General features: G+C 29.7%; 3 protein-coding genes across 7 annotated transcripts in view; all 3 read left to right on the forward strand.

Moving 5' to 3' along the window:
- The window catches only part of LOC105846647 (1-phosphatidylinositol 4,5-bisphosphate phosphodiesterase eta-2), an 83,418-nt gene extending 74,698 nt beyond the window's left edge, over positions 1-8,720 (forward strand). For all 5 annotated transcript variants that reach the window (XM_065801267.1, XM_065801265.1, XM_065801264.1 and 2 more), the window contains exons 21-22: positions 2,023-2,169; positions 8,096-8,720. In XM_065801267.1, the coding sequence (XP_065657339.1) occupies positions 2,023-2,169; positions 8,096-8,187 (239 nt within the window). In that variant the 3' untranslated portion in view covers positions 8,188-8,720. The remainder of the gene's footprint in view (positions 1-2,022; positions 2,170-8,095) is intronic.
- Positions 8,721-12,054: 3,334 nt separating this feature from the next.
- On the forward strand, positions 12,055-14,096 carry LOC136082332 (uncharacterized). The gene is made up of 2 exons (XM_065801269.1): positions 12,055-13,092; positions 13,176-14,096. The coding sequence occupies exons 1-2, from the start codon at positions 12,092-12,094 to the stop codon at positions 13,204-13,206; spliced, it is 1,032 nt and encodes a 343-aa protein (XP_065657341.1). The 5' UTR covers positions 12,055-12,091; the 3' UTR covers positions 13,207-14,096.
- Positions 14,097-14,186: 90 nt separating this feature from the next.
- Positions 14,187-17,929, forward strand: LOC136082331 (uncharacterized). Its single transcript, XM_065801268.1, has 4 exons — positions 14,187-14,949; positions 15,030-15,147; positions 15,365-15,651; positions 15,823-17,929. Exons 1-4 carry the CDS (start codon positions 14,870-14,872, stop codon positions 17,561-17,563), a joined length of 2,226 nt encoding a protein of 741 aa, XP_065657340.1. The 5' UTR covers positions 14,187-14,869; the 3' UTR covers positions 17,564-17,929.
- The last annotated feature ends 9,186 nt before the right edge of the window (positions 17,930-27,115 follow it).

Below are 27,115 nucleotides of genomic sequence, written 5' to 3' on the forward strand. Positions count from 1 at the left end.
CCCACCAAATTTGACAGAGGGTAAACAAACATACAGCTTTCCTGATTATCAAACTTATAAATTTAGCTAACAATAAAAAAAAAATTCTTTCAATATTATTTTACATTATTTTACATTTGGATTAATGTAATATGAATTTTTTTTTTTGAAGTATGTATTTAATTTATTACATTATTGTTTTTGAGGATTTATATTTAAGTTCATTCTTTTAAATATATTCTAATACAGTCCTAAAAAGGCTGCAAGCAACCACTATTAGGTTGAAAGTTACTTGAAAATAAAGAATTTTTAAAGGCAAGGAAATATCAAGATAGGAGTATAAAGTTGACTCATCAGCAAATAACCACTTTAGACATAAGGTTGTTTGAAAGATCATTAGTGAGATAAGAAATAAAACAGGACCAAGGATAGAACCTTGAGGTACACCAGAAGTTACTGGAAATGAAGAAGAGTGTTGGCCTTCAAGGATGACTCTAATAGAAAAGAAATGATTTGGCAATCTTAAAAGCTTTTCTTTCATATAAAGCATGCTTTTAGAAAAGACCAGTATGCCAAACTTTGTCGAAATGTTCAAATATGTCAAGAGCAATAGCCCTAGCTTTGCTGCCCCCATTTAAAACCATATTGATTGCCTAATAGTAAGTTATTTGACTCAAGATGGGATGTCAGAAATGTGATGATCAAAGACTCAAAATCCTTGCTAATAATAGAGAGAAAACTGATCAGACGCTAGTAGGATGGGTCAGAATGTTCACCAGAATTATAGACAGGAAAACAAGATTCAGTTAACCCAAAGTTATAACTTAAGGTTCTTTATGTGGCCTTGACAATGCATACCAAAAGCATTAACAGGGACACTTTCCATGCGTAACATGGCACAGTAAGTACTTTGTATATTTTACAGCTGTTGGTGGAATCAGCTGTAAAATATCATAGTACAGAGTTGAACACAGAGTTGGGGAAATCTTACTACCAGCCGACCTCAGAATCATTAAACTGTGTTTTATGCCTGTCGAATATCTGTCATGTCTATAATGATATATCTTTATCTTTACATATTTGGAAATGTCTTTAGTTTACTATATATGTATATTTGTGTTTTGTCTGAACATCTGGTTTAGGCAGAACTCACTCACCTGTAAGTTTTTATTTGTGTATGAGTGTTCTGTATGAACATTTCGTATGGTGTTCATTTACCCATAAGTTTCTATACATATGTTTGTGTTCTGTATGAACCTCTGGCCTGGTGTTTGCTCACCCGTGAGTTACTATATTTATGTTTATGTTCTGCCAAAATCTCTGATGCAGTTAGGTTAGATTTTCTTGTTTGCACTTGATTAGAGATAATTTTTTCCAGAAACACTTTTAGCGAATTCAGCTTGGTATCTTAATTTGTGTCCATGTGGTTGAATTTTCTTGAATGATTAATTGCTCTAAGAATCTGTAGCTATAAGGTTAGATTTAAATAATCAATTTTTTTTTATTTTCAATACTTTATTCAAGATGTGAATGAATAATTGAAGTATAAAAAACCTTAAGCATCTGTTCATTAGTATAACTAAAGGTTTGCTTTTGCATACCAAGTGCTTTGGTTTTGAGCTAATCAATGAGCTAATTGCATGTTGTTTCCACTTGAGATCAACTAAGGAATTGATACCTAAATCTTTTTCATATATTAACTTTTCCAAAGTGTTATATTTGGATTTGTCAGGATTGTTTTTCCCAATGTACATTACCGGTAGACTTTTATGTAACCAGTGCTTTTAATTTTAGCAAAATTTTTCTAGAAATTAAAGTATTTAAAAATATCAAGCACAGGGTATTTTCCGATCTCTGAGATTGAAAGATATCCTATGCTTGAATTTGTATAAAATATGTGGTTCTCACGATCTATAATTTCGTGGTTTATATTGTTTATAAGAATTCAATAAATTCATCTTTCTGGCTGTTTTTTGGCCCTGACTTTGTTTTGTTTTTTTGGTTCTGAAAAATTATTTTTTCAATTAGTTTTAAAATTTTTAGGCTTTAATCCTCAATGGAATGAAGATTTTCAGTTTGACTTGTATGCACCTGAACTAGCGCATATTAGGTTTGCACTCTGTGATAGTGACATGGGAGTTGATGATTTTATTGGCCAGTACTCTATACCTTTTTCAGCCATAAGAACAGGTATTTAATTATATATAATATATAAATACAGTGATCGAAATTTACTTAGCCGCACACAATTTTTATTCAAAATTTTAATTTTTAAGGAAAATTTATTAGGTAAAAAAGAAAATATGATTTTTATTGTATAGCTTAGTTATTAAGTATTTTATTAGTAAAGTATTTATAATAAAAATATATCACATTAAAAATAGAAAAAAAAAATAACAAGGAATGCACTTTTCATATGCGAATTTTCTTTAGACGCACTTTTAAAAATTAAATAATGAAAAGGAAAAAATATTTTTTTTAAATTTTAATATTTGGTGGGTCCTCCGTGGTTCTTAATCACTTCAAAAATTCTATTTGGCATTGAATTAATGAGCGATTGGAGTGTCATTGGTTGAATTTCTTGCCAACACCTATTGACTTCACCTAGAAGCTCTTGAATGCTGCTAAATTGTTGTCCATTTTCATAAACCTTTCAAGATAAGATTCCCCAAAGGTTCTCAATTGGATTGAGATCTGGAATATATGCAGGCCATCTCATCACTTCGATGTTTTTGGATTCAAACCATGCCATAGTTTCTCTTGATTTATGAATGGGTGCATTGTCTTTTTGGAAAATGACTTGATCTTCCAAGTTATTTTCGGAAAAATCGATTAAGACATCTTCTAATAAATCTGTATAATTAATGGATTTCATTTTTGTTGATATAAAACATATCGATGTCTTTCCATTGATACAAAATGCTGCCCATGTCATTAATGATCCACCACCAAAATTGCGTGACAAACGAGGTGCATTGTTTTTTCGCAAATCATGCCAGTAATAGCTAAAACCATCTGGTCCATCAAGATTAAACTTCTTTTCGTCAGAAAATACGACATATTTCCACTTTTCTCCAAAATCTATATATTTTCTAGCGAATTCAAGTCGTGCTTCTTTGTGTATTTGCTTTAAACATGGTTTTTTTAGTGGTTTTCGCCATTTTATAATATCAGATCTTGACAATATTTGTTAAACACGTCTAGGAGTGATTGTCAAACTTAATTCTGATATGATTTGACTCGCAGTTAACTTTTGTTTTGTCGCTAATTGTCGAATTTGTTCCACGTTCCTTTTCGTTATCTTGTAGTTTTTACGTATTTTTTGATTGACGCCATATACTGACCCAAGTTTCAAAAAGTTTCTAATCACCTTTTCAGATCGTCCAATTTTTCGTCCAATTTCTCTATTAGATAACCTGGAATCCTTATATGCTTTAATTAAACCTTTTTCATGGTCATTTAAAAATTTTCCATGTGCCATTTCACTAAAAATATGAAACATTGAATTTTAAATTCAATTATGAAATTACTTACAATTTAAATTGATTTTTTCAACACCAAAACTAAAAATTATATCTCAAATTTAATAAAACAGAACTGCGTCTATACAAATTTCGCACTCAAATAAATCAAATAACTAAATTTTTTTATATAAAGAAATTATAAAAACAATGATATCAATTATCTTTTAATTATCAATTAACAAACAATGGTATAAATATATCACATACAGAAATTTCTTAATAAAACGTTTAATTAAGTCTCTATAATGAAAAATCTGATAACAATTGTGTGCAGCTAAGAAAATTTCGTTCACTGTATATATATATATATATATACATATATGTGTATTATGTATATATATATACATATATATGTATATACATATTTATATATATATATATATATATATATATATATATAAATATATATATATATATATATATATATATATATATATATATATATACATATGAACATATATATATGTATATAATTATATATGTATATAATTATATATATTTTATATATATGTGTGTGTGTGTGTGTGTGTGTGTGTATATATATATATATATATATATATATATATATATATATATATATATATATATATATATATATATATATATATATATATATATATATATATGTATATATATTCATTTTTTTTTATGTAGTGGTTTTTTTTTTTTTTTTTTTTTTTTTTTTAAACATCTTCGCTTCCAACAAGGCTGCAAGCAGCCACTAATTAAAGTTGGAAGTTACTGTAAGAGAAAAGATGAAGATTGTAGAGCAAGATAACGATTGACGGACGATTTAAAAGATTGCAAATTATATGAATCAGGAAAGCAAGATGAAGGAAGCGAATTCCAAAGAACTGATGTTCGAGGAAAAAAACTAGACGAATAAGCGTTTTTGGAGCACTTAGGAACAGTCACAGAAAAAGGATGACACTTAATTAAATGACGAGTAACACGAGAATGAATTTTAGTAGATGGCACAAGAGACGCTAGCTCTTTAGAGCAGTGCCCATTATAGTATTTGTAGAAAAGAGAAAGAGAAGCAACATTACGACGATGTGATAATGGTTGAAGGTTGGCTGCAAGAGCAGGTCCAACTATGTTTACAATGCGTTTTTGCACCTTGTCTAAAAGAGAAAGGACATCATTAGAAGATCCGCCCCAGATATGGCAACAGTATTCCATACAAGGCTGGATTTGGGATTTATAGAGATAGAGAATAGAATCCAGAGTAAGAAAGTGGCGAGCTCGATAAAGAGATGCAACCTTAGCAGATGCTAATTTTGCAACTGATTTGATATATGGTTTCCAAGAAAGATTGGAAGTAAGAGTTAATCCTAGAAGATGAAGAGTAGGTGACTCGTCGAGTACATCACCGTTCATAAATATAGGAAGATCTAAATTATTGCGATAACGATTGGCTGAAAAAAATTGAGTTTTATCTGAATTAAAGTTCACCAGCCACTGTGAGCCCTATGCTGTAGCAGAAGTGAGATCCTTTTCAAGCTCAAATGCCCCCTCCAAGCAATCAGAGGGTGTAGGTTTCTTATCACGACAAGAATAAATGGTAGTATCATCAGCAAACAATGCCACCTTAGATGTGAGAATATCTGGAAGATCGTTAATGTAAATTAAAAAGAGTATAGGGCCAAGGATAGAACCTTGAGGAACCCCTGAAGTTACAGAATAAGAAGAAGAGTGTTGTCCAACGAAGACAACTTTTATGCTACGATTGGAAAGGAAGGATTCAATGATCTTAAAGATGTTGCCGGATACACCATAAGAAGAAAGCTTATGGAGAAGACCAGCATGCCAAACTTTATCAAACGCTTTTGAAATGTCAAGAGCGATGGCCTTAACCTCTCCACCTTCATCTAATGCACGATAAAACCTGTCAGTTATTACTGTTAGCAAATCAGCTGTAGAACGAGAAGATCGAAATCCATATTGATGGTCAGAAAGTAAGTTATTTGATTCAAGATGAGAAATTAAGTGTTTGTTAATTAAAGATTCAAAAACCTTGCTTATGATAGGAAGAAGATTTATGGGACGGTAGTTAGACGAATCAGATCGCTCTCCAGAATTTTTGAAGATAGGGATAACAGATGCCGCTTTCCAGCAGGCTGGAAAACAAGACTCTGATAAGCACTTGTTGAATAGTTTTGAGAGTATAGACGACAGCTCCGGAGAACACTTCTGCAAGACAATAACAGGTATGTTGTCCGGGCCACAAGCTGTAGAAGATTCTAGGCAGGAAATCACTTTAGATACAGATAATGGAGTGATATGAATGTCAAGCAATGGATCAACCTGTTTGTTGGCAATATCAGGTAGAATGCAATTAGTGGAATCAAGAGATGATATTGATGAAAAGTTTTTAGCAAACAGTTTGGCTTTGTCTTTAGGTGAGGTGACAAAGTCTGAACCATACAAGAGAGGTGGAATTATAGATTTGCCCTTATTATTGATATTATTAAAGATTCTCCAGAAGTCACGAGAGCCTAATTTTTGAGATGAGATACGAGATTTCATGACCTGAGAATAGCGGGTTTTGGCGTTAGACAAAACCTTTTTACAGTTGTTTCTAGCAGTAATAAACAGACGTCTGTTTTCTGGAGAATTGTTTTGCTGATAAATATGGAAGTAACGGTTTCGATTGGCAATCGCAGCAGCACAGTGTGAGGAAAACCAAGGAGGAGAGTGAGGCTTGACCTGGAATCGTCGAGAGGGAATAAAAGATTCCATGCCTGCCTGAATCCACGAAGTTATGTAAGAAGCACATTTGTCGACAGGAAGTTAAAAGATTTCTACCCAAGGGCCATCACAAAGAAAATCACGGAAAGAATCCCAGTCAGCTTTACTGTAGTTGTAAGAGGTTCGATAATAGGGGGATTCAGGTGATGAAGAAGAATGAGATATTAGTTTTAGAGAGATCAAACTGTGATCAGAAGCACCTAAGGGTGAATGTGGAGAAACTTAGCACTGACTAGGATCAGAAACAAGACATAAGTCAAGTAGAGAAGGTAAATGATTAGGGTTGTCAGGAAAGCGATTTGGAAAGTTAACTATTTGAGTTAGGGATTGAGAAAGGCAAAAGTTTTGGGCTTTAATGCCTGCAGAGTCACTGACACTAGAGCCAAGCCATTCAGAGTGGTGAGCATTAAAGTCACCGACAACAACTATATTAGCTGATGGATAAAGAGAGAGGGCTTGGTCAATATGATCAGAAATAACATCAAAAAGAGTGCAGTCTTGAGATGAAGGAGAGCGATATAGAACAAAGAGAAAGGCAATAGAGTGAAGTGGTGCTAAACGAAAGCACATGAAAGAATAGTCTGTGGATTCAAACCTAGTTTCACGACAAACAGGTGAATTCTTACGAATGTAAATGCCCAGGCCAAGCATGTGACTATTGGAGTCTTTACGAATCAGAGGAAGATAACCATCAACACTAAGATCACAAGATGAGACAGCCGAACTCAAATTAGTCTCACAAAGAGCAAGTAGGTCTGGTGAACTTTGCAAGAGATAAGACTCAACAGAAGAAAAGTTACTTCGAAGACCACGAATATTAGTGAATGATAGGTTTAGAGAACTTGGTGATGATGATGGTTTTTTGTGTTTTATAGTTTTTGGTACTTTATTCATTTTTTAAATTAGATTGAAGAACTTGACTCAAAGCATAGATAGTACTCAGAACACCGTTTAATAGCCCAAGCAATTGCCTCATTACTACTAATAAACCCTAAGCCGTAACAAAGGGCTCCAAATGTGGCCTCCGCAATGCACACCAAAAGTACAAACAGGGACACCATCCATGCGCAACATGGCACTGTTAATACTTTGATATTTTTCAGCTGTTGATGGAATCAGCCTCTCTGAAAGCTACCACAGAGTTCGGGAAACCTGACTACCAGCCGGCCTCAGAACCATAAAACTGAGTTTTAGAGCTGTACCCTCATAAGGAGATAATAGAATGAGTTGCCTAGTCATAAAAACAGTGACACAAGCAAACCCATGCATTGAGTCAAGAAGATCCAGCATTCAACATCCTAAACTGGAAACAATGTAATAAAAATACATTTGCGCCAGCCTAATAGATGAAGAAGGGGTGCGAGGCTGGTCAACAGATAGAATCTGTTTACCCCTTAAGTCTTTGCCTAGGAGGCCTTCTACAAGACAGTAGCTGGGTGCATTTAACATCTGCCCAAGATGAGTATTTTTATCGAGACACCATCTCTAGCCTTTACTCAACCAAGAGCCCCAAGGCAGGGGGTGTTTTAAATCGGAGTTGGCATCTCCTAGCCTTTGCCTAAAAAGGCGTATCCTACAAGGCAGCAGGACATGAAGCAGATTGTACTGGGTTACATGTTACCAGTAGCAGGATAACCTGATCTGACAACAGATCAGATGGTTTATTAATTTTAATTTTTTACTTTTAATTGGTGGATGTGTTTTGGTTTTTGGTTATAAGAGATCTATTTAAATTGTTTATTGACAGTTGTATTAGGTTTTCTGTTTATGATTAGACTATTATTAGGTTAAATTGGTTTTATATTTTACTATGTATGTTATATGTTTTACTTTGATACTAGGCTATCGAAGGGTGCCACTACTCAAACGATCAGGTCATCCAATTAAAAATGCCTCGTTTTTGGTATTTATCCAAAAATCTCTTTCAAAATAGTAATGCGTAGCAAAGACTATAAAATGCTGTTTCACATTAGATATATTTGAAGTACATATATGAAGTATGTATTTGGAGTACGTAAATGAAATATGTATTTGACGTATGTGTGAATTATGTATTTCGCACAAGGTGTGCTTGAAGCATTTGTATTGCATATAAGTTTATGACCTTTTTTTATAAAGAATAGTATAAATTTTAGGTTTATTATAAATTTTATTAGCTAAAGTAACGAATTTCTTACTCTTCGCTTTTTAAAAAACTATTTTACACAGAAAGATTACATAATATATTTGTTTACTATGGTGATTCGAATGTAGCTTTTCAGAAAGAAATTTTAGTTTTTGGTGAATTTTTAACGTTTTTGTTTTTTATTTTAAATGTTATTATTTTCAATAACATTCAAAATAGTATAAAATTTAAATATTATTTTAGACATTTTACTTATAGTACATTATTTAAATAAATTGTTGTGAATATTTTGTATATATTGATTTTAAGTAATAAATTTTAATTTTTAAATATTTAACATATTTAACGCTTTTTTTTTTCAAATACTAACTGTATTTCAATTAGGGTTGTTCGCCGTAAACAAAAACTTACAAAAATTTCGCATTTTTATCTTCCGTATTTCAAGTTGCTATTGCGGAAGTTGTTCTCTCGCAAATTCACCTTCCTTAATGTGTTATACAAAAAAAAAAAAAAAATTATTCCGTAATAGCTCTTTACGAAAAGAAACTTGCGAAACAAATCATTTCGAAAGAATACTTGCGAAACAGTTCCTTAGGGGTCGTCCATAAAGTACGTACGCCAAAAATTTTGAAATTTGACTCCCCCCCCCTCCCCTCTGTTGCCATGCGTAATTTTATTTCGCCCCCCCCCCCCTTAAAAGTACGTACGTTTCTCAAATACCCCCCCTTCCCCCTCAAATATCCCCCCCCCCCCCATCCCTCCTGTTTTTTTTTTCTTAATTAAAAAGTTTAATTAAAAAAAAAAAAGACGGAGGGTACCTTAGATACTTTATACTACCCCAAAGCTTTTTGCTTACGCATTTTAAAAACGTCTTTAAGTATAAATGCAAATTATAATTTAAATAAATTTAAAATTTACAAATGCAAGTGTGTATTTGGGCGAAAGGTTTATGCGGTGGCAATAGTCGACGGAGATTCTGGTTCGATTCTCGGTGAAATCTAGGAAAACTTTTTTTGTTTTTTTAACGAATCAAATGTAAATAAACTATACTTAAGGTGGACGTTTTTTTCAGGCACCCCTCTTTAGTAAGTAAAAAACGAGTCTAAGGTGAGATCAGTAATATTAACCCAGTGGGAGGGAGCAACAGCAAATTTTGTGCCCTTTTGCTATTTTAAGAAACTTTTTATTTTAGCAAAACCTAGCGGTCTTTGAGACGCCATTGACACGTTTTTTTTGGGGTGACTCCGTCCCATCAACCACGGCCCTCAGGGCCAGTATATAAGGGCGGGCATGTGTGCATGGGCCCCCTCAGGATTTTTTGATTTTTGATGATAGAACACTTTCACACAACGTGCAAACTTAAGTTTGTTAATATGCCAAATGAGGTGGCCTTGCAAAAAATTTGGATGGCGGAGGCCATCCAAATTTTTTTCCAAATCTAAAAGTTATAACCATGCAAAATTTACACCCCTCTCATTTTGGGGGTCGGGAGGGTAAGCGTTTTAAGGCTTTTTGTTCACAGGCCTCCGCCATCCCGATATTTTGCAAGGCCTCCTCATTTGGCATAGGTATAAACAAACTTAAGTTATGAGTTTGCACGATGTGTGAAAGTGTCCTATCTGGAACATCAAAAAATTCTGAGGGCGCCCATACATGTGTGTGCATAGAGGAAAACTATACCCTCTACTTCATATACCATACATCTTTTTATGTTGGCAAACTAGAATCTTTAGTCAGAATGTAACTTTTCTATTGATTAGCTGGTTAATTGTGATAAATTAGAAAATCGAAGTACGTACTTTTAAATTGAACCCGCCCCCCCCCCCTCCCATCCGCTTTCGTACGCTTTTTGAAGACCCCCCCCCCCCTTCCCCCCTATGAGCGTACGTACTTTATGGACGACCCCTTACTCAGTGTAGTTAAGGCGAGTCAGTAAAATTTACATTAATTTCTCAAAAATTCTCAACTTTGACAATCTTTTGCTTATGCGGTAAATGAAATGAAATAAATGAAACTTTATATTTTTTTAATAAAACTATTTCTGCTTATGTAAAAAAAAAAATTATATATATATTTTTTTAATTTACAGAAATTATAGTTTTTATTAAGTCGAAATTTGAACTTTAATGCAATTTCGCCCAGTCTGTTTGCGTCAAAATGTCTTCAATTAAACTTCAAAGTATCTAAAATTTAATTATCATTGTCGATCAAAAGAGCTAGAACTTTTACCATGTGTTTAAATCCAATAATTTCTTAAAAAACGTGATTTTTTCACTAAAAATTATGATGTTCTCTACTTATTAAGTGAGACTACTCAAAAAACTGAAATGCTAGCAGTTGTAGCTCTTTTTCTTCTATTTTCTAGATAAATTTTGTATCATTTAAATGTCTTTGCAATAAGTAAAGTTATTTCCACAACTAGCGAAGACTAAACTTAAAAATAGGATTCAATAACTTGAGATTCCATAAGTCTGCAAATTGTTATAATGGAATCGGTATACTGCTAAAGTTAACATTTTAAAATATTCCGGAATTTTTATTAAAAATATATCGCCCGTACCATTACCTAATTGTAACATAGTATATGTGATTTACAATAATTCATCAAGATACTTAGTCAATATACATAGAATTTTACAATGGCATCTATATTACATCCTCTAACTTGTGGGTTTGCGAAAATAGCCGCCTATAATGCTTTCAACATAAAGATAGGCAGGGAATCCGACGAAGGTACACAAATATACACTTCAAGAAAGTATAAGTATCAGTATAACCAGTTTCAAATTGGAAATAATAATAACTTTGTACTGTCATATAGTTTATTTGTTTCAAAATACAAGCAAATCATAAAAAATATTCGCCTTTTAGGAAAAACTTCTCCATCAATTAAAACAGAGGTCATCCAAGAATTTTCGTTGGAAAGATGGGGTTGTTTAACTGTAAAACAAAAAACAGATCATAGAATAAAAGATTGTCTTGGATGTCAAAATGAAATTAAGTTTAAGTATTACTTATCTCAATTTCCGAATCGCAGCAAATCATATCAATCTATTGCAGCCAAAAAAGGTCTTCCAAAACATAAACTTTATGATAAAGAGCTTATGTTAAATGACATTACAAATACAATTGTAACACAGTTGACTATCAAAACACCTTTCAAACTACTTTTACAAAAACTCATTCAAAAATACTAAAAAAAAAAAATTAGTCCACAGAAGAAATGTCCAATAGGGTGTTTCATTTCCGACAAATTTTCGAAAATGATTACGTTACATGCATAACGGGGTAAATAATGTGCCAAAAAAAAGTCTGAAAAATTTTCAAAATTTTAAAATGTCATCTAGAGGTCGCCAACTTGAAAAAACAGCGTTTTTTACACTTTTTTCAACTGTAAACTTGAAAAACTTAAAAAATAATTAAATTTATGTTACGTTACTGGGTTTATAAGTTTTATTTTTTCAACATATTTTTTTGCTGAATAATTGCTTAAATGTTTTCACCTTAAATAAAATGCATAATTTATGTTTTGAGCATAATTGACCACTAAAAGTTGTTTCGTGATTAAATAGTTTGCAAAATAAACATCTGGACGTATGTATATAAATTTCATAAATTTATTTTTAAAAATTCGTTCTTATTTCAATTAGCAAAATTGAAATATTAAAACAATTTTAAAACTAGTTGGAAAATCGAATATTTTATTGTAACGATGAACCTAAGAAAAAATAATCAAGATTGGTTAATTGGTTACCCTGAATCCAATAAATTATCAAGTTTCAGTCGTCTACCAACAAAAAAACATGTTTTGGGTAGATACTCTCATTTACATTTTTATTCAAAAGGCGACACTTCTGCAAGAGATATTTTTAAACTTGTTCTTGGTGAGCTTAAGGAAGTTTGGGAAAAAGCTGGAGTACCAGTTCGTTCAGATAACTCTTGTCTTTCATTGCTTACCAAATTGTTTGTGGAAATGGTGAAAATAAAAAAAATTGATCACGCAAGTCTAGATGTTAAAGCTGGAAAAGAAAAAATTGTCACATTTTGTAATGAACTTGAGAAACTTTGCGACATTTCAGCAGTAAATGCATATGAACAGTTATTAGTATCACGTAGACCAAAATGGAAAGAAGATTGGGCATTTTATGAAGATCAAAAGAGTAGCAGAAAGTATCATATGACAGGTAGCATCGATCTAGGTGTTTCAAAATTTTTAGAACGTCGAGAAGATAGACTAAGCATAGATTTTCGGAGAAGTTCAACCGAAGATCAAAAATCGAGTGCCTTTGATGTCAGTGAAATAGTTGAAAGTGCTGACGAAGAAGATCAAAAAGATACAGAGTTTACTCCTTTACCACTAAAGAAAAGAAAGGTGCCTTTAACAAATTCACTAGAGATATCATCAAAGAAGCTCTCAGAAGTAACGGCATCTGTTGCTGATCGATGTTGTTTATCAGTTCGCCAACAACTTCTATTTCAATCCACTATCATCTGCAAAAGCGGAGGCAAACTTAATGAAATTTCTATGTCAGTATCAACTGTGCATCGTCAAAGACAAAATGCGCGAAAGAATATTGTTCTGTCAATTAAAGCTGACTGGGAGATAAACAAACCTAAAAAGGCCATTTTGCACTGGGATTCGAAGCTTTTTCATTTAGACATAGCTCATAATGAAGAACGTGTAGCAGTTCTTATTAGCGGATCTCTTAACGGGTACTTATTTATTTATTTATATAAATCCTATGTATATTTTTTATTTTTGTATTCAAAGAAACTAATTTAAGTTTTATTTGCAGGCCGAAAACTTATTGGTGTACCTTTGATTAAAGATTCGACAGGCAAAACTCAATGTGACGAGGTCGTGAAACTTGCGCAAGATTGGAACATTTTGGAAAACATTGTTGGTATATGCTTTGATACAATAGCAAGCAACACAGGTAATAAAAAAGGAGCAGCAACTTTAATTGAAATTGAGTTAAAGAGACCTCTTCTATGGCTCGCATGTCGCCATCATCATAATGAGCTACACATTAAGCATGCATTTACCGCATTAAGAGGAGGTAGCAAAAGTCCAGATGAACCTATTTTTCAACGTTTCCGAGCCGAATTTTCTAGAATTGATATTGATTACTCAAACCTGAATTTTTTTAAATGGCCTACTGATATTAAATCAGAAATATTTAATCAAGCAAGTTTAGTTCTGAAATGGGCTTACCAATGCCTCGAAGAAAAAATATTTCCGCGAGAAGATTATCTTGAGTTAATTGAATTAACTATTATCTACCTTGGGGGGAAACTATCAATGGAAAGAATATTCAAAATTCACAAACCAGGTGCAATTCACAATGCCAGATTTATGTCACATTCCATATATATTTTAAAAATGGAACTCTTATCTAATAAATTTATTATGTCCAATAATGAGCAAATTATGATCCACCGCATGGCTAAGTTTATTAGTCTTTTTTATTCGATGCAATTTCTCCGCTCGAGGATTTCCGTATTTGCTCCAGTTGATGACTTCAAATTTTTTTTTGCAATGAACTGGTATCAAGAAGAAGATTCAGATATCGCAACCGCTGTGATTTCGTCGATTAACCGTCACCTTTGGTATTTAACAGAAGAGCTTGTTATTCTATCTTTATTTAATGAAAAATTGTCAGAATTTACCAGAACAATAATGGCAAAGAAACTTTTTTCTACCCCAAGACCAAAAACATTTTTAATTGGGAAACCAAAATTTCCGACATTAAGTTCTTCAACCGTTATTTATTTTTTAATTGGACCACGGTTGTGGCTTCTTTTTGATTTATTAGGACTAATAAACAACCAGGAATGGCTCCAGATGAATCCACAAGAGTGGAAATTCTTCCTAGATTATCGAACTGCAGACGATTTTGTTAAACAATTAGAGGTAACAAATGATTGCGCCGAAAGAGGAATAAAACTTATTGGTGATTTCCGCAAGTGTGCACAAAATGAAGAACAACGACAATTTATTTTGCAAGTTGTCGAACAACACAGAAAGCAAAATCCATCCGATTCGAAATCAAAACTAATTAATACTTTATAGTATTTTGTATGTTACTAATATCTTCTTTATTAATTATTATTCTTAGAAAAGCTGAAGCCTAAAAATAGCCCAGTTAAATTTTTTTTAAGATTTAAAAAAATAACAAGTTTTTTAGCTTTATATTTTAATACGGCGACCTCTAGACATTTACCAATTTTTCTGAAAATTTCACCAAATGTTCATATAATAACCTTTAATATATACACCCAGTAACGTAACATAAATTTAATTATTTTTTAAGTTTTTCAAGTTTAAAGTTGAAAAAAGTGTAAAAAACGCTGTTTTTTCAAGATGGCGACCTCTAGATGACATTTTAAAACTTTGAAAATTTTTCAGACTTTTTTTTGGCACATTATTTACCCCGTTATGCATGTAACGTAATCATTTTCGAAAATTTGTCGGAAATGAAACACCCTTATGTCCAAGCAAAGAAAGCATATAATTAAAAACACTGTGATAGATATTAAAAATCAATGGAGAGAAACATCAGTTATAAGGTAGATGTGAATATTTTTAAAATGTTAATACCACCAACAATTTTTGACATGATATTTTTTATATATTATTAAATATTTAGAACATATGGCAAAAACATTTCACTTAGGACAAGAAATAACCATCGTCTTATTACTAGTATGGAAACATTTAAACAAGCAGAGCAGCGATCTTATGAATTAAAAGAAAAAGTAGATACAGTAAACATTTTTTATATTTATTGTGTGTGTGTGTGTAAGTGTGTGTGTGTGGGGGGGGGGGAGACAAATAAATACATACAAATAATTTATTCTTATATAAGTTCTTCAGTTGATGATTCAATTTTTATAAAAACTTAATTTTTTCTTTCATTATATAAATGTAAATGAAAATGTAAATATAAAGTTACAAATTTAAATGTATTTTTTTTTACAATAGGGTGTAAAAAAACCTAAAAAACATATTGGATCATCACATGCATATAAAGACCAACTGAATTCATGTCTTAAGGAGGTAAAGGTTTATCAAACTGGGGAAAAAATTAACTACTCTGATCTTGCAAGAAAATATAATATCATTGATAGTGAAAGTAAGATGCCAAAAAATGGTGGGCAGATTGTTAAAGAATTTCTAAAGGAGAACGATGTCAATCTAACAAGTTTATCTGAGCTGAAAAGAAGAAGTGGAGAAAAAAGTCCAGTTATAATTCAAAGAAAAAAAAGGCGGTGAAGTTATATTTACAATTATTTATATTTGTTTTATCTGCTTTAATTGTTTGAAGTTTAATTTTTTAAGTTTTATAATAATTTAAATATATATATAAATAAATATATTGTATATTTTTATAATAATTTAAATATTTTATTATACCAACTTGGAATTTTTATTTTGTTTAGGCTAACAGATTTGAATGTTTCCTTTCCCCAAGAAGAAACAAATGCTCAGGTTGCAGCAAAACTGAATTTGCTTGTATCAGAAAATAAATATTCATTAGGAGAGCTTATTGTTCCACAAACTTTCTCCAAACTTGTTGTAAGAAACAATGTAATACAAACTGAAACATTTTCTATAGATGGCAGAGTACATCCACTAAAAGTAATTAGAGATAGCATAACAAAAAATCATTGGATTTATATGAGGGTTAAAACTGATGAAGAGTATGAAAAAATGTCGCGTACAACAATTATTAACTATCTAAAAAGGATTAATGAAATGGAAGAAAATGACCAAGACGAAGAAGTCAATAACTTGAAAATTAAATTAAAAAAACTTGAACGAAAAAGACATCTTATGTTATGGCATGATACTTCAACTATATGCAATCATAGTCACGTCTTAATGACAATTTCAACTTTATTTGATACTGCAATTCATTATACATCTGAAGAATATCAACAAAAGTATAATAAAACCATAAATATTCAAGCGGTTGTTGAAGCTCCTATATGGTATATCTTTGGGAGATGTTCAGCTACTGATGAAATGCTTGTTTATTCAGAACAAAGAATGAATGATATTATCGAAATGAAAGACCCTATTAAGATTAGTGAAATTGAAATTTATGATGAAATGAGATTTTTTAAAGGTGATGGTCCTTCAGCTCAATTTGAAGCAGGTCAGCAAAAAGGAGGTAATTATGTATGCTGGATTTGTGACATTAATGTCGTTGAGCATTCTAATTATTCCGGTTCATTAGATAGAGCTTGCATGAATTTACAAGATCGACAAGAAAAAGTCCTTCTTACAGAACAGTCAAGGAAAAAAAGTAACGATAAAGTAAAAAAACTTTATTCATATTTAACAAAAAAAGAAATAATAGTTGAATTGAATCATCGAAATGTATACTTTACCAAAAATGAATCAAAACAAATATTGGACTTAAAATTAGCAAAAACCATGCATGGTATTCAAAGAGTTCCAAGTCTTATATTTTATCAGCCTGATATCAGTTTACCAAAAAATGGTTTATCAAAATATGAATTACCAATGGAACCTCTTCATGATGTTTTTAACCATATAAAAAATCTTCTTAGAGAACTACCCCACCATTTCGATAAAAAAGCAAAAACAGAAATTGAATCCATTATTGAACTTTCATTTGAAGGAAAAGATGTAAAAAGAGCTGTTGACTACAGATCATGCATAATAAAAACATCAATATATTGTCAGCAGAAATTTCAACAAAATCCATTGACAGATATTTTTATTACAATGTGCCAAATTCAAGAAATATTATACAAACCAGAATCTGAGCGCACTAACAAACTTATATTAAAAATGTATTTAGTGATATTTAAGCATGTAATGTTGATTATATCGAACCTTGGAGAAAATTTAAACGTTTTAACAGTTAGAAAATTTTATGGTAAATATTTCCACTGCTTGGTTGCACATACTCCTGACCAATTAAGAATTATTTCTGGTAGAGCTGCTAACACTGAAAAGGAAGAGCGGCTATTTAATTTTATCAAAAACACAACAAACACCACATCAAACCGTCAACCGTGCCATGTTATTTATAATGCGTTAATAAGGATGCAAGTATCCAACGACTTAAATAACTTTAATGAGGTTTCTTTAATAGAATCGTCCATACAAGTTTGTTCAACCAAAGTCCAATACAACTATAACATTTGAAATAATAAGAAATTACCCAAATGAGTATCAGGCGATGCTACAAAAAATAGCTGATTTTCTTATTGAACCAAATATTTATTGGTGTGAAACAGATATCGGTGTGACATTTTATGACTTTGAAAATGTTACAATAAGTAAAAAAGTTCCACACCATTTTATAACAAAAACATTAATAGAAAAACTTGAGTATGTTAAAAGTTGCTGGGAAGAAATTTGTTTGCCAAATGCCAATAAACTAATACCTGCATATAAAATAAAAGTTGTAGATAAAATTAACAACAAGACGAAGTTATTTTTTTGGAAAACATTGAAAAAACCTTTTCACTAATAATAATACATTTTTTCATGCTTTTCAGTTGAAAATAAAATGCCTCTTATCTCTTCAACTAAAAAGCATGAAAGTATTATTTTATGTATCATTTTATGATGCATCATAAGTATTTTTCTTTAAACTTTTTCACTCTACTAATTAACTTTATCTCATACTTTCCTTCTCTTAGTTTAGGTTACTATACCTTACTTCTCTACTTTTACTATTATATATTCCTAAACATGCTTTTAAGTAATTTAAGTAATTAGTATTTTTATTTGTTTGTGTACTCACTTCGTACATACATATTTATAAACCTCTATTATATATTATTGTTGTAAACATCTTATCGACTGTTTTATTTAGTATTATTATTTTTGAGGGGTTTTAAGAAGTTTCTAAATTCTTAACAACTTTTGTTTTGTTTTTTATGTTTCGAGTCGTATTTTTTTTTCTTTTCTTTTTTTTTATCTTAACTTGAATTTTGAAGTTGCGTTTTTATCGTTTTTTTTTAATCTTTTTGTTTATTTTCATTTTAGATAAATAAGCTATTGTTCGTATATAGAAATTACTTGTATTTATTGTACTTTAATAAAAAGAAAAAGTTATTTATGAAACTTTATATAAAATATATTAAATTTATATTCATAATTAATATAATAATATACATATATATAAATACATATAATTTAAATAAATATTTACATATACGGAAAAATTATTGTTATATATAAATATATCAAAGTATTATTCATAAACAAACTAACGATGGAACACTTTGAACGTCGAGGCTGCGGCCCAAGCTGTGCTTGATATTGTTTTTCCAAGTGCCACCTTTAACGTCACCTATAAGCAATCTGTTGGTAGCATTGCTAAAAGCCCCAATTCACACTAAAAACTTTATTAACAGTAAAAAATAGTGATTATCAGTAAAAAAAACTAAAAAAAAATCTGGGTCCTAAAAAGGTCATCGAAAAACAATCGGAGAAGAACGTGAGGGCCGCCGGCGTTATTGGCCCCCTTGTGAATGTGTCCAAAAAATGTCAAAATTTGGAATTTTTTTTGTATTTTAGACTTGCCCAAGTCGTCGCCACTTGATCACTAAAAGACAAACAGAGCACTAATTGTTAGTGCTCGACTCGAACTATATATCCAAATTATGTGTAAATGCGTGAAACAATTTTATGTAAATATATTTTTACTTAAAATTATATTTGAAAAGATAATAGTATACTATAATCTTGATAGGCTTTTTTAGTTTTAAATTAATTTTGAAAGATTGCTTGCGCTCCACATTTGTGGAGTCCAAAATAAGACTTCGCGCAAACAAACAAAAATTTTAATAAACATTCTGCAGACCAGATATTTTACGGAAAAATCTCTTATGTTTAAACTAATAACTGACTGACCGCAATATCTTTAAAATGACCTTAATTACGCTGAGTACGGAAGGAGAGTTTCGGAATGTGCGCTTACGGAATAAACTCGAAAGCATTCATTAAACTGTTATACAAAAAAATATTATTTATTATTTAAATAAAATAATGTTGTTGAATGATTCTTCAATAGTTTTTACATATATATATATATATATATATATATATATATATATATATATATATATATATATATATATATATATATATATATATATATATATATATATATATATATATATATATATATATATATATATATATATATATATATATACTCACACTAAAAAATATATATATATATATATATATATATACACACACTAAAAATAAAGGTAGAAATTTTTAGTTAAAAAGATTTGAAAAACACTTCCTCTTTTAAACGACAAATGAAATTGCATCTCCTAAACTTCTGATATATATGCGAGTATGTTTATATATGTGTGTGCAAGTATGTTTGTATATGTGTATGTGTACATATGAGGATGTATATATGAGTTTTTATTCTTCACCTAGAATTTTTCAGAAAAAATATTTTATTGTAAATTTACTAAAGTCATGTGGGCTTTAAATGTTATTAAATGTTATTGTAAATTATGCTATTGAGTTTTATTCTTCACGTAGTATTTTTCAGAAAAAATATTTTATTGTAAATTTACTAAAGCCATGTGGGCTTTAAAGTGGTAGACCACTAATAAAAAAAAATCCTTCAAAAATTACATTTTAGAAATTATTTTTATATAAGTTGATTAAAATTTACATTTTAATGACAAATTTTTTTTTTTTTGGTTATTAAATGGCTTGAGAAATTTGGTCCCGAAAACCCCAAAATAGGGTTATTTCGCTGCGGTGAATATCTCAAAAACTATGTATAGTATCAACTTGAAATTTTTCAGACTTGCTTTTAATATAATGAAAAAGATCCTGTACCAAAACAAAAGAAAAACATTAGACAGTTTTTTTTTAAATAGAAAGAACACTTCGAAAACAAAAAAGGGGCATTTTTGACCATATTTGGACTTTAATATCTTTTTACCGAGTTATCATAATGCAATAAAAGTGGTAGGGGACATCCATAATAACTAAAGGAACAACTCCTGAAAATTATATGATAATCAGTTAAGAGAATCAAGAGATAATTACCGCAAAGTCGTGAATTTTAAAGAACTGAGAAAAACACATTTAAACAAAAAAAAACATTAAACACTTCAAATAAAAATATAAAAACACAAAAAAAAACTTATTGACAAATATTATCTTATTATAAACGTGTTGTGGAAAAAAACTAACGCAAAATTAAAATAAAATATGTTTATAAAAAGTGATAATATTAATAAACAATACTATTATTAAAGTAGTATTTCAGTTTGAAAAAAAAGTTTTTCTTTTGATTTGGGATTTAGTTTCAATTTTAACTCTTATCAACTTAATTAAATATTTGTTTATAGTAAATAAATAAAAAGTAAATATCGACTAAAGTTCTCCTGCACCATAACATAAACTCTCTTCTTCCTTATCTTTGTCCAAAAATCCCTTACAAATACTTCGTAACTGCTTTCGCCTGCTTTTTTCCTTTTCATTACATTTTTTTTTTCCATATTTTTAACTCTTTTCAAATCAGATGATGCCAAAAAACTTGAAGAACAATACCCTGGTTTTAAAATTTTTTTTTTAAAAACTCTATTGATACCATTAAGTCCATCATTAAAATTAATGATTGCAGAACAGCAACCTAAATTTAATACATCAATTCCAACAAAAACATCTTTTGGACAATGTTTCCAAACTAAAGCATTTAAAGACTTGTTGTTATTTTGTGTTGATCCATTCACCTTTTCAACTGTCTGTCCTGGATAGGGATTAGCTGCAAGTATGGCTGGATATGAGGAAGAATCACCATCACCAATGTATCGAACATATCTTAATTTTCTTGCCTCAATAGAGGACTGAAAACATTCACCAATATCCTTTGCCTCCATTGATCCAGATGATCCTTTGTGATTAATTGAGCAGACATGATTGTCTTTAACATCATATATTTGAAGAACCTTTGTGTGCATTCCAATACTCACAAGATTTGCACTTCTTAGAAAGAATGCAATAATCTATACATTTTCCATTTGTTTTGCTAATTATAGTAACTAATCCATTGAGTGATGAGTAATCTCTCTTTTGTCAAGCTCCTTCCCCTAAAATGTCCTAGTCGATTACATTACGATCATCATAATTTTTTTTTCAAACTTATTATTTGTACATCTTTAGCTGCATCATTCATTCTCGCTTCGGCAATGTACCTGTAAGAGTTGGTTATTTATTCATTTATTTTATTGAGTTAAAAGAAGATTTGTTCATAGGATCAGGTATATTCATTAAACCACAAAATTTTTTAATACTAGAGCAGCCTGTAAAAATAATTACTGCCTATGGCAGTAATTATTTTTTCTAAAATGTTAGTGTTCATAAAAATATAGCAGTCATTGGACTGATCATCATTAGCATAAAGATTATTTTTATTTACAAAATCATTATTTACATTATCGACGGAAGATTTACTACTGCAACAGGATGACAATATCTTCATTTTTTTTGCAGAGCTACATTTGAATTGTAATTCTTCTAAATTAGATAGATTTTCTTCAGCTACAACGTTTGATGATTTATGTTGGTTTTCTCTGAAGAGTCTACGTTTCTTGCTATACCTTATTTAATTTCTTTTATCTTTATTTCCCATTATTTTAGTTATTATTTAACCAAAGTATAGAAGACAGAAAATTAGCCGAAGAAAGTTGTGGTCGTTGTAAAGTAATTAGTTATTTACTGAAGAAATCCGTTAAAAACCATGTAATACACTGCACCAAAAGCATTTAGTAATAAACAAAAAGTAGTTTTGAGTAGCAGTCACCACAAATGAAGTTTTTTTGTCCTAATTTTTATGGTATTTTGTGGGATACTTCCTTTTTAGCTACATAGCAACGGAATAAACAATCCGTTGCTACGGACAAATTTCTGAAAATGCCTAAACCGCATTATTAAAAACTGATTTTTGATAGGGTTAGCTTTATTTTTATATAAAACTAATATGAAATTCGTAATCTACGATAATTATATTACTTAAAAACTTTAAAATTGAAAAAATGATTTTTTCGATTTTTAATAGTGGTCTACCACCTTAAATATTATTGTAAAGGGGCTCTATGAAAAGATTGTGGTGACACGAGTCATCCGTATCTTCTTTGAGCCCCTGTCTGTTTTATATATATTCTTTGTGTAACGTAAAAGTTTCATTGTAATTTTATTATTTTATTTTTATATAAACAGCGAAAAAAAAAAAAAAGAATATAAGAGGGGCCTAACGCAACTACAATCTAAATAAAAAAAACTGAAAGTGAAAAAAAACTGAGTTAGTTTGACGGAAAGGACAATATATATATATATATATATATATATATATATATATATATATATATATATATATATATATATATATATATATGTATATATATATATATATATATATATATATATATATATGTATATATATATATATATATATATATATATATAAGTATATATATATATATATATATATATATATATATATATATATATATATATATATATATATATATATATATATATATATATATATATATATATATATATATATATATATATATATAAGTATATATATATATATATATATATATATATAGATATATATATATATATATATATATATATATATATATATATATATATATATATATATATATATATATCCAAAGTAGCCAGAGCTTTAAAACTTTCAGCGGTTGTGTAGTTCCAATAACGTTGGGATGTTGAAAATTGCGGGGGAGGGGAGGATCAAATTTAAAGCGTATGTACTTTATGGAGTAGTTATTTTTTAGGATTGATTACATGACCTATATCTTTTTTTGATTTCAACGACAGCATTGTTTCCCAATCACGCAATTTTTTTCGTATAAAACCGTCTCTTTTTTTCCATTAACTTACTGACTCAGGGACTAATTAACTGCTCTCTCACAACTTCGGGTAAGTAATGAATATAAAGAAAGGAACAGGAGAAAAACTGCCTTTGAGATAAACTAACGACAAGTTTACAGTAAAAATTAGTTCGATAATGACCTTTTTTTTTTGACCAATTTACTATTTGAGGCAAATCTACATGATCCCAAAAAAATGACTTGCATGCTCCAAATTTTCTTTTTTCCCCCAAAATGGGAAAGTTTATGTTGTTCAAGTTATGTTCACTATTTAACTCTTGTTCATTGAAAGATATTTTTAGTATATTTTATGAAAGTCTAGGTTTATTTATAAAAATTTACTAACTGAAACTTATCAATATCATTATACTTATAATAATTAGTATTTTAGTTACCTAGTTAATTATACGTATTTAATTCATAAAACGTAATTAATTATTTTTAATACGCCGCGTTTCGTAAGTGTTTTTCCGTTATGAAGTTGTTTCGCAAGTTTCAGTGCGAAAGAGTTTCGTTTCGAAAGAAATTTGGTTTTTTATCATTATTTCAAAAAATAAAACCTTAAAATGTTCATATGTTGCAATACTAAAAATAAAATTTTGTTATAAACATTTTGGTATATAAAAATTTTAATTTTTACGATTATATCAGTTTGGCCAACAAAATTTTTTTATAGACTTCAAAACGTCGTTCAGCAAAAGAGCTCGTTCCGCAAGCGGTACTTCCGTAAGCGCTACCTTCGTATGTAGCAAAATAGTTTTACTTCATAATTTAACTTGCGAAAGGCGACATTTCATAAGAGTAGCATTTGCGAAATGAACATCGACGGTTTTTTTGTTTCGTAAAATTCGGTACAAAAAAAAAAAATTCCTGATTCTCAATATCCTTCCGAAAGAATTTTATTTTTTCGGAATTGTACGAAATATTCCGGTTAACAACTCTAATTTAAATACAATTGTATTTGAAAAAAAAGCGTGTGATGTGTTGTTATTATTGTTATTAATACTATTATTATTTATTTGAAAACAAATTAAAACAAGTTACTATGAATAATGCATGGTATTTAAAATTGGGGATGAAAAACGGAGGTGTTTTAGCAAAAGGGGTAATATCATGTAAAATTTGACTGGAATCATATCCAAGTTTTCTTTACTTTACCTTAGGGATTGCGACAGCTTTTGGTGTAACTCTCATAAGCTTTTAAAAACTTTATTTCACGACTTTCGATCGAAACTTTTTCAGTTCTAAAATTATTTATGACATTTCGATCGAAATTTTTTCGGTTCTAAATACAATTATGACTTTCGATCGAAAATTCGATTGAAATTATTTCGGTTCTAATTTTTTTCGTGAATATTTTCGGTTGCGTAATAAATTTCTCATATTCGGTTCTAAATTGAAATTTACGATTTGGTTGAATCATAGGACGCCATTATAGTATATCACTGTAGTACATCATTGTAGTATTTTTAAATGTACAATAAATATGAACTAAAAATATTTAATTCAATACATATAGTATGTCGATGAATGATCAGTTTATTCATTTTAATTCTTTTACCATAAATATGAACATTGTTTTAATTAGATTCTTTTACAATGACAAGACAAAAACCTAAAAGGCTGGTAACGAATTCTTCTGTATACAGATAGTCGTTACTGGTGAAAAAATTGACAACAAGTTAGTTAAATGGTTACTAACATGCACCCGAATGAGGTTTTCCTTGTTTGGGGTACAACAATTATATACTGTACAAAAATATTTGAACTCTAACAATATAAAAATTACAAATTATTATTAACTAATAATAATTAATAATAATAATTATTAATTATAAATAATAATTTCTGTAAAAAGTTGCTTTTATGCCTTTCTTTGCCGTCATGAACAGTTATCTCAAAAACATGTTGAGCATATAAAACGAGCTAGAGGAGGAGTAACAGAAAAAGTCATAAGAGATTGGTTTGCTGGACTTCTGATGCTTTTGGAAGAAGACTTTTTCGAAGAATATTTAAAGATTTTGTGCGTATTTTCAATACAAATAAATGTGGTTTTCAGTTGTGACCAAAACTGATTTACTAGTTGGTGAACCAGGGAAAATGCATATGAAGTAAGTGCTATAAGTAATAAAAAAAAAATTACCAATTTATTTGCAGTAAATGCAAGTGGGACTTTTGCTCCGCCGTCAACAGTTTTTAAGTATGTTTATCTTCCAAACAGAATAAAAAGTTAAAAGATTTCGCAAAGAAGGTAAATACGCTATTATTAAAAATATGACAAAATATTCGTTAAAGAATTTCGTAAATAAGGAAATCGGCAAGGTGTAAAGCCGCAATTTTTGTAATTAAAAAGTTATTAAACTGACATAATGGCTTTCGAACCAATTGACTTCGAAACCCATTACTCCGATAATTTTAAAACCACAAATAATATATTACCTCATAACTTTTATCATGCGGATAAAAAAATATTTAACGAAAAACGTTGTAATACAGAATATTTTGATATTGATACTTTTAAAACCCAATTTAAATCATCTAATGAAGATTTTTCGGTCATACACATAAACATAGGAAGTATAACCACAAATATTAACAAATTAAAAAGTTTCCTTTTAGAATGTAATTATTTATTCAGCCTGGTTTGTCTTACTGAATCTTGGTGTACTGACGAATTTTCACAAACAAATTCAAATTTTCATATTTCTAATTACAAAATAATTTCTTTTGAAAGAAAAAAAATTAAGAAAGGAAGAGAAATTATAGTGTATATTCGGAATCATTTAGAAAAAAAGATAAGAAACGACCTTTCGTTTTCTGATGCAGACTGTGAGGCTCTTACAATTGAAATAATTATTCACAAAAAGCAAAAGATTTTAGTAACTACTTGCTACAGACCACCTGACAGCAATTTTATTAAATTTTCTAACTATTTGAATCAAATTTTTATTAAAACCAACAGTAAAAAAAAAAAATTATTTTGTATAGGAAACTTGAACATTGACTGTTTAAAATACAAAGAACACGCCAATACTAAAACTTTCTTTGACAACTTATTTCAGCACGGTATACTCCCATTATAAACAAACCCATACGAGTCACTTCAATTTCAATTACTGCCATAGATAATATACTAACAAACTCATTTCTAGATGCATCTCATAAAACAGGAATTTTTCCAATAGACATATCAGATCACTTCCCAATTTTTTTTTTCACTTGCACAATACTCAACCTCAATAAACAATGCAAAAATTAAAACATATAAAAGATAAATTAACGAGTTTTCTCTTATGCAAATTTAAAGAGTCTCTATAGAAAACAAATTGGTCTATTGTTTATGTTCAATGCAACCAATGCAACAAATACTGACTATAATACATTTATAAACATTTTCCTTGAACAATACAATAAGCACTTTCCACTTACAGAAAAAGAAATAAAAATTAAATGTTTGAAATGTCCACGGATTACAAAAGGAATAAAAAAATCCTCTAAGAAAAAACAAAAGTTATACAACAAGTATTTAAAAAATGGGAATCATAAAAATCTCATGATCTATAAGCAATTCAAAAATCTTTTTGAAAAAATTAAAATAAAAATCAAAAAAGTTGTATTTCTCCAATCAATTACAAAAACATAGTGATAGTGTTAAAAAAACATGGGACATTATGAACGAAGTTATTGGTAAAACTAAATTAAAACCAGAAACTTTACCCTCCAGAATCGAAGTAAATGGATTTGAGTATACAGATAAAGAAACTTTCTCCGAAAAATTTAATAATTTTTTTGTAAATGTTGG

Source organism: Hydra vulgaris, chromosome 07 (genome assembly GCF_038396675.1).
Source record: "Hydra vulgaris chromosome 07, alternate assembly HydraT2T_AEP".
Classification (NCBI taxonomy): Eukaryota; Metazoa; Cnidaria; class Hydrozoa; order Anthoathecata; family Hydridae; genus Hydra; species Hydra vulgaris.